The following is a 16,815-nucleotide window of genomic DNA, read 5'->3' as shown; positions in this document are numbered from 1 at the left end:
ACCAGGCTGGCCTCGAACTCAGAAATCCGCCTGCCTCTGCCTCCCAAGTGCTGGAATTAAAGGCGTGCGCCACCACTGCCTGGCAGTGATTGCTCTGTCTGTCTGCATTGTTCTCTTTTGTCAGCCTCTGTGACCTGCATGCATGTGTGCAAGAGAGGGTCTCAGCTTCACGGTAACACTTGAGCGATACTCTGGTGACCATGCAGGTGCTGGCACTAACATATAAAACAGATGGTTTGACCCCTTGCTCAAAGTCCACCTACACTTAAAAGTGCCATTAAACCTGGCAAGGCTCCTGAGTGTGTGCCCACAGCAGCCTTGGTCCTGGCCATGCCTCCTGGTTCCAGCTCTGGCAGCTAGAGAAAGGTCTGAAAACAGGTCTGCTGGGTTCCTCTGTACAACCCACCCCTCCCAGTCTGCCAATGGTTGCTGGATTCCAGGACCTGGGGTGGAAGACCTGTGCCCTTGCATCTCCCACAGGGATGTCCCTTAAGGCCTTATTGCTTCCTGCCTACCCTGGGGCCTTCTCAGGGTCCCTGCCTTCTGTGCTGTCCTTCGGGGATTGAAACACATCTATGCGACTTCTGGAACTATCCAGAAAAGCATAGGGAGGTCTAATTCTTGTCCTGGCCAATGGGAAGGGGCAATCTGACTGTTTCTGGAAGGCCTTGGGTCCATGTATATGGATCTAGTTCAATGCACTGTTGGGATCAGTTGGTGTGCAGCCAGAGAAGCCACCTGTGTCTTCATAATGGGGCTCCTGAGGAAGGAGAGGGACTTGGGATTTCTGATCTAACTTTGCCCCTTGTGTTTTTAAGAATAACCTGACATCAGTAGAAGACTCCCCCCCACAGAAGGATGTCTTTCTCTGCATGTGTCCACTGCTGAGCCCCAAAGAAAAAGGATACCATCCATGTATTTTTTTGTAAAGAGAAATATAAATATATTTTCATATAGATAAAATACAATAAATAGGTGTTGGTCAGGCTGCACAGCAGGGGTAGCTGGGAGAGCCGGGGCCCTAGAGACTGCTAGGGCCTATGTATTTGAGGTAAAATGTGATATCCACTGTCCCTTTAAGGCAGAATTCCTGCAGGAACAGGCTGGGAGCACCGAGATTGGGTGGCAGCCCTGGGCCTCAGCCTGAAGGACCCCAGGGTCACCTGAAATATGGCCACCAGTCACCAGGACTGTGGTTCTGGTACAGCCCCCAGTTGGGGGAGAGGGGAAGGGCCAGCTTAGAGTGTGCAGAGAGGTGCACAGGCTTCTCCACCTGCCCCAGGACCAGGGAGGGCTGGGTGGGTGGGTCCTGCCTGCTGCACATGCCTAGCTGGTGGGTATTAGGGGGCAGCGGGATCCAGGGTAACTTCAGCCAGTCCTCAGCTTCAGGACCCTGGAGAGGGGCTCCTTGGCGCTGGAGTAGATGAGGTAAGAGCCAGCAGTGGTGTTAAAAGCCTCCCAGTCCCGACAGCCAAAAGTGGGGAGTTTGTGTACGGCCACGAAGCCCTCATAGCCTTGCCACCTGTGGAAGAGATAATCAGCCTGGTCCCCTCCTCCACACAAGTGCTCCCAGGGTCAAGTGGGAAACTGAGGCCCAGGAGAGAAGCTGTCCCCCATCCCAGATCCCAGAGCAGCAGCCTCACGTCAAGCCGCAGGGGCTCTAATGTTAATATTTTCCAACATTATTTTGTCAAAAGGTGCTAATCCTCAAACCCAACAGGTGAGGGCAGGCTCTGCCACGTTATGAGAAACAGCCACATCCACCTGTGTGGCTGGGCCATCTCAGCACGGTGACACCCTCCACCGTGTTCTGGACAGTCCTGCCCGTGGCTTTCACCCATTTCCATAGGTTGAAGGCATCTGTTTGCTCTTGATCAGCAGGTGTGTGTGAGTATGTGTGTGTGTCTGTGTGTGTATGTGTGTGCGTGTGTGTGTGTGTGTGTGTGTGTTGAGAGACTCCTCTCTGATTTTGAATAGTCCTGTGCCCTCCCCAGATGGCAGCTTCTACATGTTTGACGTGACATGAGGCCACTTTGCATTTCTACTCTTTTTGTTGTTGAAGTGTTTTACGTTTGGATTTTTTGTTTCTTTGCTTGTTTTTCAAGACAGGGCCTCTCTGTGTAGCCCCGGCTGTCCTGGAACTCACTCTGTAGATGAGGCTGGCCTGGAACTCAGAGATCTGCCTGCCCCTGCCTCCTGAGTGCTGGGATTAAAGGTGTGCTCCACCACTGCTCATGTTTGGATCTTTAATCCATATAAAATTAATTTTTGTCCATGGATACAAAGTAGCAGTAGCTTTGCTCTGTTGTCCATAGGTGATTCTATGAGATATTTTATACACAACACATCCTTTTCCATTGACTTAGAATTCAATAATTTATTGGATTAAGTGACCATGGATTTCTAGTTGTTCCTGGCTGTATTCCATTCTCCCTGCCTACTTTTTAAAATTTATTTTGCAGTGTTGGAAATGGGACCAGGGCTCAGGCATGGCAGGCAAGTGAGCCATATATTTATTGAGCCATATTTCAGCCCAGTCACCTGTCAGTTCACTTTAGGCAAAACCAAACCTAGTTTATTTATACATTAACAGGTTTTTCCTTCATTATTCCTGTGTGTGTGTGTATGTTGTGTGTACATCTATGTGTGTCTACGTATGTATGTGTGTGTGATGTGTATGTGGTATGTGTCTATGTGTGTATGTATGTCTATGTGTATGTATGTGGGGTGTGTGTATGTGCTTGTTTGCATGCACATGTGTGTGGAGGTCAGAGATAGGTATCTTTAGGGTATCTTTCTCAATCATCCCCGTTTTCTCAGAATCTCTCACTGAACCCACAGCTCATTGAATTGGCTGGGACAGCTGAACAAAGAAATTCAGAGAGGAGTTTATCTCCACCGCCCCAGTGCTGGGATTACACACATGGACTGGCTTTTGTTGAGGGGCTAGAGATTGAACTTGGGTCCTTTTCAGTAAGCACTTTACTGAGACATCTCCCAAGTATTTTCAGAAGTTTCTTGGCCACCATTATTTTTCAACATAAATTCATCTTTTCTTTCAAACGTATTTCTTTTATTTTATGTGTATGTGTTTTGCTTGTATGTGTGTGTGTGGCATGTGTCCTGTGATTTTGAATAGTCCTGTGACCTTCCCAGACTGTGTGCATGGAATGGGAGTTATGAGTGGTTGGGAGTCACCATGTGGGTGCTGAGAACTGAATTGGGGTGGGGGGTCTTCTGAAAGAGCAGCAAGTGCTCTTAGCCACCGAGCCATCTCTCCTTTAACAGCCCCTTTAGAATTTACTTTATCATGCTCAAAAGACTACAGCAATGAATCTGAAGGTCTAAGCAAAGCCATAACTTTCTAATAAACTATAGGTGACCGAAGCATTTCAGGAGAGTGGAGACCTGAAGAAGCAGGTGAGTGTGAGGGAGATGGGGTCACAAGGAGGTCCCAGCAACTGTCCTGGTGACAAGTGCAGAGAGAAGTTGTGTTGTAGTCTTATAAAGTTATAGATTATAGGATGTCACAGACAAACTTCACTTCCTCTCAGAAACCAGAGTGTGACCTACAGCTGGAATCTGGAAGGATGCAGACATTCTGGGAGTTGGGAATTAGAATCTGGGATGAAGAATGTCCGAGTTGGCCTCAGTGGCACAGCTCAGAACAAATCTCTCATTGTCCGCTGTCCGTCATCACACCAGCAGATCAACATCTCCCACCCGGAGTGCTATGGATGCCGAAAGAAATCAGGAGCCAGGCAGGTCTCTCAGCGTCTCCCTAGCAATGGCCTTTATATCAAAGCCATAAGCAGAACTGTTGGTTACCACTGCTGCTGTCCAAGACAGTTCTGGAACTTTGTGCTAGTTAGGAAACTAAACAATAGAAACTAAGCCTTTCCAGGTAAGGTTGCCGCTACTTTCGTGGCAGAGACAGCCAGTGTGGAGAGGGTCCCACACTGAGCCTCCTCCCAAGAGAGAAGCCTTTAGAATCATTAGACAATGTGTTCAGGTGACTAGATGCAAAAACTGACAAAATGTTGGGAATGGAACCGACCCACTCATGGTTAAACACTCAAGAACTACTAGGGGAAAAAAAAAGCCATGAGAGTGTCTCAATATAAGAGGAAAACCAGGCCCCATAAATTCCTACTTAGGGTGCCCATCTATGCATCATTAGCAGTCATTATCGGAGGGGTGTGGCCCTCGGGATGTAGCCGATACAGACTGGCATCAGATGCCCTGCCCTGGTCACAGCTGGGAAAACACACCCTCAGGCTGATGCTCTTGATTTGTTCTGAGCCTGGGGTCACCTGTGAGGGGATGGAAGTTCCTTACCCCCACCCCAACCCCACACTATGAACCCTGAGGTGAGAGGATGGCCACTGGCCTTCAGCAGTCCTTACCTGTAAATAATACTGTTCACTGAGAAGGTGTTTCCGTCAAAGGAGTTCGCAACCACCAGGAAGTGATCTTCTCCCACGGAGAAAAACTCCCAGTCCAGGGCACTGAGGAGACAGGGGGTGGGGTAAAGACACTAATGCCTTTGCAGAGCTGATGCCAGGCCCCATGCTGGACTCTGGGCAGGTCTTGTCTCCTGAGTTACATTTCACTCTCCCACCATGCAACGTCTTCCTTCCTTCTGTTTTTAAGATTTATCTTGGGGCTCAGAGGTTAAGAGCAGTGTCTGCTCTTCCAGAGGACCTGGGTTCAATTCCCAGCACCCATGCGGCAGCTCACAACTGTCTAGTTCCAGAGGATCTGGCATCTTCTCACAGCATACACACAGGCCAAACACCAATGCACATTAAAAAACAAAACTTATAAATCCAACAAAGCAAAAAAAAATTTAAGGGGTTGAGGATTTAGCTCAAGGCCCTGGGTTCGATCCTCAGCTCCAGGGGGGCGGGGAGACAAGATAACAAAAAGATCTATCTCCTTTTTTTTTTTTTTTTTTGGTTTTTGGTTTTTTGATTTTTCGAGACAGGGTTTCTCTGTATAACCCTGGCTGTCCTGGAACTCACGTTGTAGACCAGGCTGGCCTCGAACTCAGAAATCTGCCTGCCTCTGCCTCCTGAGTGCTGGGATTAAAGGCGTGAGCCACTACGCCCTGCCTATCTTCATTTTTAAGTGTGTGCATGCATGTGTTATGTGTGCCAGTGTTTGTGTGAGTGCAATGCCCATGGCAGCCAGAAGGGGGCATGTCATCAGATTCCACCTGGAGCTGGAGTTACAGAGGATTCAGTGCTGCCCCGTGCAGGACCTGGAAACTGAATTCTGAGTCCCCTGGTATTGCAGCAAGCACTCTTCACCACTGAGCTGTCTCTTCAGCTCTTCTAAAGTGGATTCCCAATCCCACCTTCTTGTTCCACTTGCTTTCTTTCAAAAGGCCTACTGGGTGCTTTATTCTAAACCTAACTCTCAGCAGACTCCCAGCTCCAGATGTGGGAGTCTGGTATGGCAATATGACTCCCTCCAAGGGCCACTGGGTCCAGAGCCCCACAGGCAGCTCTGTTGAGATTGGTTCTGGGCTGGGCTGGACATTATTACTATTTCCTCTTTTTGTTCTTTGTCCCAGGTGTTATTTTTATTTTTATATTAAAAAAATATATATGTGAGATTGTCAAAACTAAACATTGTGGGTACCTGTCAATCAAAGAGTGGGCCCAAGTAGAAGCCCTTCCTCCCTTTCTTACCTTCCTGGACCACAGCCAGGAAGTCTGTGTGCTGCCTTGCCATGATCCCCCTTGCATCTTTATAGCCGTGCATCCCCATGAACACACAGTACCTGTGTGACCTGTGATGCGACAGCTATCAACCTTACATTTACTTGACTGTTGGCCTTAGAGTCTTTTCTTGGAAGAGTCTAAATTCCCTCAGTATTTTCTCTCTCAGGCTGAGGAGTACCTGGCACTCAGGAGGGGTGGCGAATATCTCTAATAGCTCTTAAGGAATAAAGAGCCCAGTTCCTGCTGCATTCTAGATTGGTAACCACACTGGGTCTAGCCTGAAGCTCAACCCTGTGACTCGGCTGTCACTGTCGGGACAGTGTAGCTGCAGCTGAGGTTTTCTTAGAGGTAGTGAGAGTCCTCCCAGAGGAACGCCACGAGGGCGGGGACAACTCTGCCTTCTCAGTGCTGAGGTGGTGGCCCTGCAGAGCAGGTGGGTCAGGATCTAGCAGCGCATGGTGGGAGGGGACACCTGTCTGAGGTCCTGGACCTCCCTGATGCTCATGCGTGTGTCATGACAGACAAACCATTTCTCCTTGTGGAGGTGCTGGGCCTTCTCTTGGGGAACTCACATCGCTAGACTTTTCTCTCTTTTAAAAAAAAGATTTATTTATTTATTTATTTATTATATGTAAGTACACTGTAGCTGTCTTCAGACACACCAGAAGAGGGTGTCAGGTCTTATTATGGATGGTTGTGAGCCACCATTTGGTTGCTGGGATTTGAACTCAGGACCTTCGGAAGAGCAGTCAGTCCTCTTAACTCCTGAGCCATCTCTCCAGCCCCTAGGCTTTTCTTGAAAGAAGAAAGCAGCCACAGATACAGGGCCAGCCACAGCGATGGTCCTCATTATCATGTCTACCTGCTCTGGATAAGTGTCCTGGGAGGAAGTTGGGGATGACCCCGGCAGGCCTTTCCTGTGTCACCCACCCATCAACTCACTCTGCCCTTGCAACCACCTGGTTGGTACCTGCAGGTGGGGATGTCCTGGAACTTGACAAAGGTCTGAGCGGTGATGTTCAGCTCGTAGATAACAGAGCTGAGGACATAGGAGTCATTTTGTGCCTGCATCTGCACATCGTAGCTGTGACTGTTTGCCACTGCAAGGAAGATCCTCTCGCCAATGTGGAAGACCTCCCAGTCTGCGGCGCCGAATGTCTGGAGCAAATGAAAAGCGGTGGAGGAGGCCCGGTGAGGATGGCTCCCATCCCAAGCCACTAATATCATCACCACTATGCCCGGTGACCTAGAGCCAGCTCTTCCACCGAAGCCACCTGGCTGCCATCCTTTTACCAAGACTCCAAAACAGAGTTCCTCTGCCTGTTTGCTCCAAAGGTCACTCAGTCCCATGAGGTGTGAGGTGGTGGAAGGAGTGGGCTGGAGACATTCACAATCCTGGTCCAGGAGGAGGCCCTGAGCAAGAGGGAATGTCACTAGGAAAGCCCTAGTAAGTATGTGACTACCTAAGAAGACAGAGGGACAGGAGGCCAGGACATAGGGAGGAACATGCTAGCCTGTATGGGGGTCTAAGGTTGAGGATAGTGCTCTACCAGTGGTCAGGAACCCCAAGCCACAGCCAGGGGCTCTGCAGTCTTAGCTCCTGCTCAAGTCTATATCTTCTGCCCTGAGCTACACAAAGAGAAGAAGCTGCCTTGTGGAGGTGAGGGGTGGAGCCTGTGGCAAGAGGAAGAGCTAGATCAGGAACTACTGTCCATCTGAGAGCCGAGGCTGCCACCGTATGGTCTCAGGGCCTCAACAGAAAGGCTGCCCAGGAGCGAGGAAGGTGGAGGGCACAGAACTCAGGCTTGGAACTAAAAGCAGAATATAGACACAGCAAAGCAAAAGCTAGAACCTAACTTCCAGAGGCCAATGGGACCAACAGCTAATTGTTAGAAGCTCAACTCTCCTCTGAGGGTGAAAACAGCACATGCAACTGCTATAAGGAATCATCATGTCTACTAGCCAGTGACACAAGTCCTATGGGGACAGGGGTGAACCCTGCATTTGGGTACAGTTGATTCCTGCTGGAATGTTCATTAGGTGATTCCCCTATGTCTCAGGATAACACCTTGGGCCAGCATCTGTTGGGATTCTCAGTGAACAATGGGGACCTGAACCCAGGACAGGAATGTTCAAGCCACACAGCCAGCAGCTGCTTCTCTGAGCAAGGCAGGCTATCCTGGGGCTGATCCAGGTTGTCCTAGCTGGGTACAGAGTGAGCCATGCTGTAGATTGTGCTCCAGACAAGTCAGTCACATGCCCTTGCTTCAACTGAGCAGAGAAGTCTCCTGCTTGAAGGGCATCTTGCACAGCCAGTGTAGGAAATGGCTCTGGGATTTCCATGTGTGTGTTCATATGTGCAGGTATACATACATATGTGTGCACGTGTGTGTGGAGGTCAGAGGTCGACCTCAAGTAGTATCACCCAGTAACCATTTGCTTTGTTATTTTCTGAGAGAGGATCTCTCTGTAGGACTTGGGGTTCATCAATTAAGCTATCGGTCAGCCCCAGAGATCGCTCTTCTCTGTCTCTCTAGAATTTAAGATTACAAGCATTTGTTTACTTACTACATGCCTAACTGTTGTTGTTATTGTTTTCAAGACAGGGTTTCTCTATGTAGCCCTGGCTGTCCTGGAACTCACTCTGCAGACCAGGATGTCCTCAAACTCAGAGATCCCTCTGCCTCTGCCTCCCAGTGCTGGGATGAAAGGCACGCGCCACCGCTGGCCTGCTTACTCCTAACTTTTTAACCAGGGTTCTAGGGACCAATTGGTAGATAAGCACTTTACCTACTGAATCATCTTCACAGCCTTCCTCTGGAGGTTATTATTATTATTATTGTTATTATTATTATTATTATTATTATTAAACCTGCCCTCAGTATAGGTCAGTTAACTCCTTGTCTGCACACTACCCAAGAGGCCTTATTCCTTGGATGTTCACAGTCTGGCAGGCCAGCAGAACGTAACAGCATTCTCTCCACAGACAACAGAGGGCGCCAATACCCGCTGAGCTCAGCTGCCCAGGTAGTGGGGCAAGAACCAGCTGGGAATCCAAAGAGGAGGCAGCTGGGAGACTGATCCAGAATGAGCTTGAGACGCCTGCGAGGCATAAGATTCACCTGAGGGATGAGACTCTGGAGGACAAGAGGTCCAGGAGCCCTGGGTCACAAAGCCTGGGGCAGGGCGGAGACTTTCTGGATCAGCCTACCTTCTCACAGGGCTGTGTCCAACTGTTGGGACCAGTCCCAGGACTACTCCAGTTAACCCGCAGCACCTTCAGACTGCCAGACCCCCACCCAAGCAGGGCAGAACACAGGTAGTGCCCTGAATGCCACCATATTGTTTCTTGTAAGTTAAGTGCTGAGAAAATAGTCCCTGCCGATGACATACATGTTACATCCCTGCAGGCATACACACTCACAAACACACAGGTGCACTCTCATGCTCACAGCACATGTGTACATGTATGTATATGCACAGGAATCTGTGTGTGCACATACACAGGAATATGTCCACACACGTGTATGACACATACACAATGTCTGTGTGCACAGACACAAATGTATGCGCACACCTGAAAGTGTGTGTCTGAACATGTGTATAGGCAGGTGCCTGTGTGAATGTATATACACACCCATGCAGTATGCATCTCCCTCAGGATCACCAAGGCTTCCTTTTCAGCTCTGAACTGCTTGCTGTCTGCTCACCTGCAGTAATGGGGCCTGAAGGTTGCACAGGAAGTCCTGGTCATGGCTGTTCTGTGCCACCCCAAGGTAGCAGGAGGCTCTCCTGGACCTGTGTGAGAGGTGTCACCTTCCTGCTGGGGCCAGGCCAGCCCCAGGGAGCAGCTAAGTGTCTTTCCTGCCACTCAGAAGCCCAGAGCTGGGGGTGGAGCTTTGGCAGTGCAGAAGAGTGGCCGAAGTGTAGGGGAAGAAGAGGGAGTCAGTGGGTGGGAAGGCCGGAAAGGGTTTCAGGAAAGCAAAACTAAAGGGACACCAGGAGCATGTGGGGAGCAGAGGTGAAGGAAGCCACTATGGAGAGCCCATGGGGAGACAGAGACAGCTTTGGGGCACAGAAAGGGCAGAAGCTAATGTATGTCAGGAGTCCTTCCTCATGGGGTATGTGAGGCTCACCCCACTGGGCAGGTGCTGGGTCAGGGGCTTCAGTCACCTCTTGGAGAGCCTGCTGTGTCCCTAAGAGAGACACAAAGCCTGCTGTGTGCTCAGGTAGGTGGGGCTCAGAGGCAGCTCAAGCTCCTGTCCTCTCTTTGAGCCAGGTGGGCCAGGGCCAGGGTGCTGACTTAGAAAATGTGGGTAACCCCCAATATCAAGTACTTGAGAAATGATATTCTATTCTCCCTTTATCCCTCACAATAGTTGGGATATAATCCTATAAAAAATTTCTTTTCATTTATCTAAGATTCACGTTGTCCATGGTTCCTTGGGAGTGTCTGACAGGGACTGGTGGAGACCTGCAGGGACCCAGTCAACTCAATCTCGGAACCCTTAGCTGGCCAGGTGGCTGGCTCACAGCTAACTAGTCACTGGCTGCAAGGATTCCCAGGGCCAGCTACCAGACCACCCCCTCCAGGCCCCAAGTTCTCACTACCCCCACTACAAGCCCCTCCCACTCAAAGGTGAAAGGGCAGCCACAGGCTAGATCGGGCGCTGTAGCTTAGATTGCTCCTGGTGCTGGAGCCCAGACAGTCAGATACCCTCTGGGCTAGAATGCCTTCCCTCTCTCTTAGAGGAATTCCCCCCAGAGAGCTGCCTGCTGTCCAAGCATTTGGGTGTGTGCCACCAGAGTACCTTGGCAGGATAATGGCACTTCCAGGAGCTGCTGCCAGGAACACCTGGCATCCCACAGCTCCCATTAGGGTGGGTAGGATACAAAGGCTGCCATCAATGGATTAGTAGCCGGGCAAAAAAGACTGGGCCTGGCTTTGATGGGGCTGGGGGGATGGAGAGAATGAGGATGTTTTTGTGGTCTAGGAGTGCCAGGAGAGGAGGGAAGGAGAATTCACAGCCAGGGCTGCCTCAGCTGCCAGGGAGGACAGTCAATCAGAGGCCCCTCACAGTGGGCACTCAGGCCAAGTAGGCACCCAAGGTTGCCAGGAGATGCACTCCTGAGGTCCCTGTGCACAGCGCACTACCTAACCAACTCCCGATGACCCCCTATGTGCTCTTGCCTGACCACAGAGGTCTCCCCCATATCTGGTGCCTTCTCAACCAGCAAAGGTCAGGGCCAGTTTCTGTCTGGGTAAATGCAGAAGTCACGGGTATGCTGTGGTCTTTACATAGCCCAGAGCAGAAGCATCCAAGGGCCGCCCAAGTGCTGGTGGCCTGAGAGGGATGCTTTCTGACCATACCTATGTCACAGACCAGGAAACTAAGGCAGCGAGGCATCCTTATGGCCAGGCCCCAAGGGTGGTCATGCTGGGGACATGTGTTCATGCAACACACACTCTTGCACATGCAAGTATCTGCGAGCAACAGTCCTGACCTTCAGGACTCACTCAGTGTTATTCTGACATCATATCTGATGAGGTCATTACCTACTCCTGCGAACCAGGTAGCTGCTGATGTCTCTGCCCTGCTCCCACAAACCTTACTGACGCCTCCCAAACCACAGAACACTGGCAGCTGCAAGATCAAAGTCTTTAGTAACCTCAGAAGCAAATTCCCACCTGCGTGGTGCCCAGAGCTGGTTCTGAGGCTGCGTGACTGGTCTGTGTGCTTTCTACTTGGTGGTGGAGTGATTTTTTTTTCAGAGCCAAGGTTTGAACCCAAGGCCTGTGTGTGCTACACGAGCTATCTATTGCTGACACATAGCCTGGTCTGGTCCCCAGAGCACACTTTGATTTCAAGGCCCACTCTAGAACCATCCAGGCAGGTGAATGGGAAGCTGGCCCTGGCCTTGCTATCACCACCTTGGGACCCGCAATCTGGGGCAAAAGGCCGGACACTGTCACTGGTTGGAGCTCTGATGTCCGGTGTAAACACCTGGTGATGGGGAGGGTCTGCCCTTTGCTCTTTAGGATCCTTGGTATGAAATGGCAGTATGGATGTCTGTAAGCTCCTAGGAGGGAGGGAGGGACGCACTTTGTTCATTCCAAGGCTATATGCCCTCAAGCTTCCCGCCTCTGGACCAGTGAGCCAAATAAACTTCCTTTGCTTACAAATCACCCTGCCTCAGGTATTCTGCTGGAGCAGTGGACCAAGGGCCCCATCATGGAAGTCTCTGCTCTAAGAGTAAGTCTCTGGCATTTCTACTGGAACGCTTGAAACCCTGGAGGGTGTGGCTAAGAAAAGCACCTTTCAAGAGTCTCTGTCTGCACCACTCCACTCCACAGTGGCAGTCAGTCTCTGCTCTGACCCTGGCCCTAGGCTTTAAGATTCCTGATGCCTGGAGTCTCCCTTTGAACCACTGTGCACTTAGCCATGGTGCCCTGGGAGTGCCTGCTCTACGGATGGGAGCTTGCCAGGTTTGAGTCCCTGCCCCACAGACCCTTCCAGAAAGGCACGCCCTGCAGAGGTGGGTGTGTATCCCCCACAGCTTGCAGGTATGTACAGGGTATGCAGTCTCGTTTGCTTCAAAGCTCGTGTTTCATGACATTGCAAAAAGGCAAACAGTGAATGTATTAAGGCATCTCCAGGGCTGAAAGAATTTAAGCAAAGGAAGAAAGACATTGGCAAAGCATGAAAGTGGACTTCTGTGGGTTCTGAGAAGTTTGGGGGGGGGGGAGGTGTGCTGCTTATAAGGGTAGCCTGTAGCTCCAGCAGGGCTGAGCCAGTCCCTCCTCTATGTGTCTTTGGTGATTCCCGGGGGCTAGTGGCTTCCAGCTGTCTCTGCCTCTGCACCCTGCCCTCTGCTACTGTTCCAGCTGTGTCCCTCCCCCTCCTTCAGCAGAGTCACTCTTGGGGCTGCTCTCCTGTGCAGCACGGAATCAGCCGGCCCTAAGGCTCAGGGTTCTGCTATCTAGTATAGATCTCACCACAGCTTCATAGAACATATTCCCCCTTCTCTTTATCTTTATATAAACACATCACACACAACACATGGGGTCCATGGCACTGTGCAGTTGAGAACCCAGGCTCCTTACCAGGAACGACTGGAAGAGCTGGAAAGCCCCGACCAGCCAGATGTACAGGTGGGAATGCACCTGGGTGGAAGTGCCATTGAAGGTGTTGGCCACCACCAGGAAGGAGTAAGGCCCCACGGTGAAGAACTCCCAGTCGTAGGCACCCGACGTGGCAATGGACTGATTGGCTTCAAAGAGCTGGCTGCTGGGGTTCCACCTGTAGACCATGCTGTCGATGTTGTGGTTGTCCCCTGGAACCAAGGTCAGAGCTGGGGGAGGGGCGCTGTCCCCTGGGGTTCACAGCTGCTTGCAGGACACAGACAGCTACTGTGCCCATTCCTTGTATCCCCAAGTCCCTCCCTTACTGCACCCCTCAGGCAATCTCTGTCCCCAACCTCTGAGCCTGCATGGGTAGAGGGAAAAACCTGCAGGCCATCTGGACCTTCCTTCAGCCTCACCTCCTCCTGCCTTGGCCCTTTCCTGCCTTAATAGGTTAAACTTGCTCATACCACCCTCTCTTTGTCTAGAACTTCTCCCCCATGGTGCTCCCTGGACGTCTTCCCTGAATAGTGCTCCCCAGGTGTTTCTCTCTCGTGATGCTCTATGGAAGTCCTCCCCCATGGTGCCTTTTGGAGAGGTCCTCCCTCATGATGCTCCTTGCATGCATCTCCTAGGGCGTTCTCTGGAGACTCTCTCTTGTGGTGCTCCCTGGAGGTCCTCCTCTGTGATTATGGGGATGTCTCTTATGGCCCTTCCTAGAAGGTCTTCTCTTATGGTCCTCCTCTCCAGTGCCTGCTCTGCAGGAGCACTCATGCTTTGGGGTACCCTGTTGTCAGGCAGGGTCTTGGGCTCCTCTGAGTGCAATGGTTGAGGCTTCACCTCCCAGGCTGCCTGGTAAGATGCACACTTGGGTAGATACTGGGCTGTGGAGTCTCCAGAGAGATGGTTCAGATCAACCATGCAACTGGCCCCTGAGACATCCATCCTTGGTTTGGGAAGACTTGGCCACCATAATGCCAAGGACCTGGCTCAGACCCCAGGCTCCCCAGCCAGCCCAGGTTGTGCCACCTGCTCTGACATTATGGAGTCCATGCTTGCTCTCAGGGAAGCAGCAATGGCAGCCTCCTAACTGGCTCCCTCTATGGCCACGTACTCATTGACACTAATGTTGCGTCTACTGCCTGGTTTATGGTCAGTATGCCACTGGCTAGCTGTGTTGATTTGGCTCTGCTTCATAATTATGAGACAAGCTGCTGGATACAGTCCACGCCAGGGTCCAGTGGCTTCTCTGGTGGTCAGGAACCACATGGCTTCCCTGTTTTCCTACCCTAGGTGATCTGCAGCTGTGCTGGAGTTTAGGTGGCCTACCTCTGACCACGTATTTCAGGGGTAAACTGCAGGAAATTGGTCAAGCGTGACTTAGTGTTTGTGTGTGCATGCACATGTGTATGTGTGCATATATACATGTGACATGTTCATATGAAGGCTACAGGCCAATCTCCAGTGTTTATTCCTCAGGGACACTGTCCACCATGTCTTTTTGAGATAAGGCCTTTCAATGGCCTGGGGGTCACCAATCAGGCTGCACTGGCCGCAATGACTCCCTGGGATCCTCTACCCTAGTGCTGGGATTACAAAGGTGTGGCGCCATGCTTAGCTATTTTTTGTAGGTGGTAGTTATCAAATGCAGGCTCTCATTTTTGTAGGACAAACACTTAACTGACAGAACCATTTCCCAGCCCCAACTTAATATATTAATATATATATATATATTTTTTAAGAAGATGAAAAATTCACCCTTGCTCACAAAGTATGCAATGGTTTCCTTCCAGGTCAAAGGACACATCTGCCTTACCTTCTCGGTGGTTGGCTACCACCAGGAAGTGCTCTCCGTCCACCTCAAAGGCCTCCCAGTCACGGGCGCTGTGGGTGGCAATCCTCTGGTAGAGGGTGAACTTCAGCTTTCTGGGGCTCCATTTGTAGATGACGGAGAACTCTTGACCCCTTTCATTTGGCCCAAAGTTGGCCACAGCCAGGAAGATCTGAAAGAGAAGCATTACCTTACATTGGAACCAGACCTAGAGCCCAATCTGCAGGAGTCTGAACTGCAGCATCCTTCCCACATCTACAGGAAAGGGTACAGGACAGACTGAGTGAACACCAGAGTCCTGGTGCTAGGACATGCTCAGGGTTTGATGTTGGGTGGCTGTGTGGCTCTCCCAGGGACAGAAAACACGGTTTTCAGTTCCCATGTAATATTGTGTGCATTGCCCATATGCAAATGAAAGAAAGCATGCATTCGTTTAGGGACAAAATGTCTCCTTCCTTTGTTTTTCTGTTTTCCAGTATTTCTTGAATGTAAACTTATTCTTAGTTTTTTTTTTTAAAGATTTATTTATTGATTATATGTAAGTACACTGTAGCTGTCTTCAGACACTCCAGAAGAGGGAGTCAGATCTTGTTACAGATGGTTGTGAGCCACCATGTGGTTGCTGGGATTTGAACTCCTGACCTTCGGAAGAGCAGTCGGGTGCTCTTACCCACTGAGCCATCTCACCAGCCCCCTTATTCTTAGTTTTTATTTTTTTTTCCATTTTTTATTAGGTATTTAGCTCATTTACATTTCCAATGCTATACCAAAAGTCCCCCTTACCCACCCACCCCCACTCCCCTACCCACCCACTCCCCCCCTTTGGCCCTGGCGTTCCCCTGTACCGGGGCACATAAAGTCTGCGTGTCCAATGGGCCTCTCTTTCCAGTGATGGCCGACTAGGCCATCTTTTGATACATATGCAGCTAGAGTCAAGAGCTCAGGGGTACTGGTTAGTTCATAATGTTGTTCCACCTATAGGGTTGAAGATCCCTTTAGCTCCTTGGGTACTTTCTCTAGCTCCTCCATTGGGAGCCCTGTGATCCATCCATTAGCTGACTGTGAGCATCCACTTCTGTGTTTGCTAGGCCCCGGCATAGTCTCACAAGAGACAGCTACATCTGGGTCCTTTCAGTAAAATCTTGCTAGTGTATGCAATGGTGTCAGCATTTGGAAGCTGATTATGGGGTGGATCCCTGGATATGGCAGTCTCTACATGGTCCATCCTTTCATCTCAGCTCCATACTTTGTTTCTGTAACTCCTTCCATGGGTGTTTTGTTCCCACTTCTAAGGAGGGGCATAAATCACAAAGAAAATGAAAAACTTTCAGATGCCATTTGGGAAAACCTATTGGTAACACTACCACTGGATACATTGTATCCCTACTGGGTGAAAGCAGGTTTTACTAGGTTCATCCCTAGTGTGTGTGTGGGGGGGGGGGGAGGGCTCTGCTGAGTGAGAGTCCTTGGAGACAGCCTCACAATGCTGTCTTCAGAATAACATCCTGCAGTGCAGGCTGGGGGAGTTAGGAAGAAAACATTCCCTTCTTCTGCCACGGGGTGAATGCCCTTTCCCAGTGTGACTACCCTCTCCTGGTGTGACTATCCTTTCCTGGTGTGAATACCCTCTCCTGGTGTGACTGCCCTCTCCTGGTGTGACTACCCTCTCCTGGTGTGAATACCCTCTTCTGGTGTGAATACCCTCTCCTGGTGTGAATGCCCTCTCCTGGTGTGACTACCCTTTCCTGGTGTGAATGCCCTCTCCTGGTGTGACTGCCCTCTCCGGTGTGAATACCCTCTCCTGGTGTGAATGCCCTCTCCTGGTGTGAATACCCTCTCCTGGTGTGAATGCCCTCTCCCAGTCCAGGTCCTCTGCTCACTCTATCCCAGGTGGAAGGAAGTACTACCCAAGGCCAACCCTCAGGCCTTGACCTCCAGAGAGCTGGCACTAACATCCACTTTCACATCCTGGGTGGCCAGTGTGGTAGATGAAATACTCAGTCTGAGATGCTCCCTGAATTGCAATCGGCCCAATGAGGTTACTCCAATAATTAGTGCATTTTGAAATGGTCTAATGTTGCCCAGGCTGAGCTCAAACTCTTTATGTAGCTGGGGATGATTTTGAATGTCTG

General features: G+C 50.5%; 1 protein-coding gene across 6 annotated transcripts in view; it reads right to left on the bottom strand.

The window, feature by feature from the left end:
• Positions 1–954: 954 nt before the first annotated feature.
• The window catches only part of Tspear (thrombospondin type laminin G domain and EAR repeats), a 200,887-nt gene continuing 185,026 nt past the window's right edge, over positions 955–16,815 (bottom strand). For 3 of the 6 annotated variants that reach the window (XM_006513656.1, XM_006513654.2, XM_006513657.3), the window contains 5 exons: positions 14,669–14,855; positions 12,835–13,064; positions 6,700–6,887; positions 4,407–4,508; positions 955–1,522 (listed from right to left, as the gene is read on the bottom strand). In XM_006513656.1, the coding sequence (XP_006513719.1) occupies positions 1,369–1,522; positions 4,407–4,508; positions 6,700–6,887; positions 12,835–13,064; positions 14,669–14,855 (861 nt within the window). In that variant the 3' untranslated portion in view covers positions 955–1,368. Of the gene's footprint in view, positions 1,523–4,406; positions 4,509–6,699; positions 6,888–12,834; positions 13,065–14,668; positions 14,856–16,815 lie in introns of those variants that run through there. The other 3 variants (NM_001287074.1, XM_006513653.2, XM_017313941.2) reach the window with 3 other exon arrangements.

Source organism: Mus musculus, chromosome 10 (genome assembly GCF_000001635.26).
Source record: "Mus musculus strain C57BL/6J chromosome 10, GRCm38.p6 C57BL/6J".
Taxonomy (NCBI): domain Eukaryota; kingdom Metazoa; phylum Chordata; class Mammalia; order Rodentia; family Muridae; genus Mus; species Mus musculus.
This window is presented reverse-complemented; position numbering and strand designations above follow the sequence as displayed.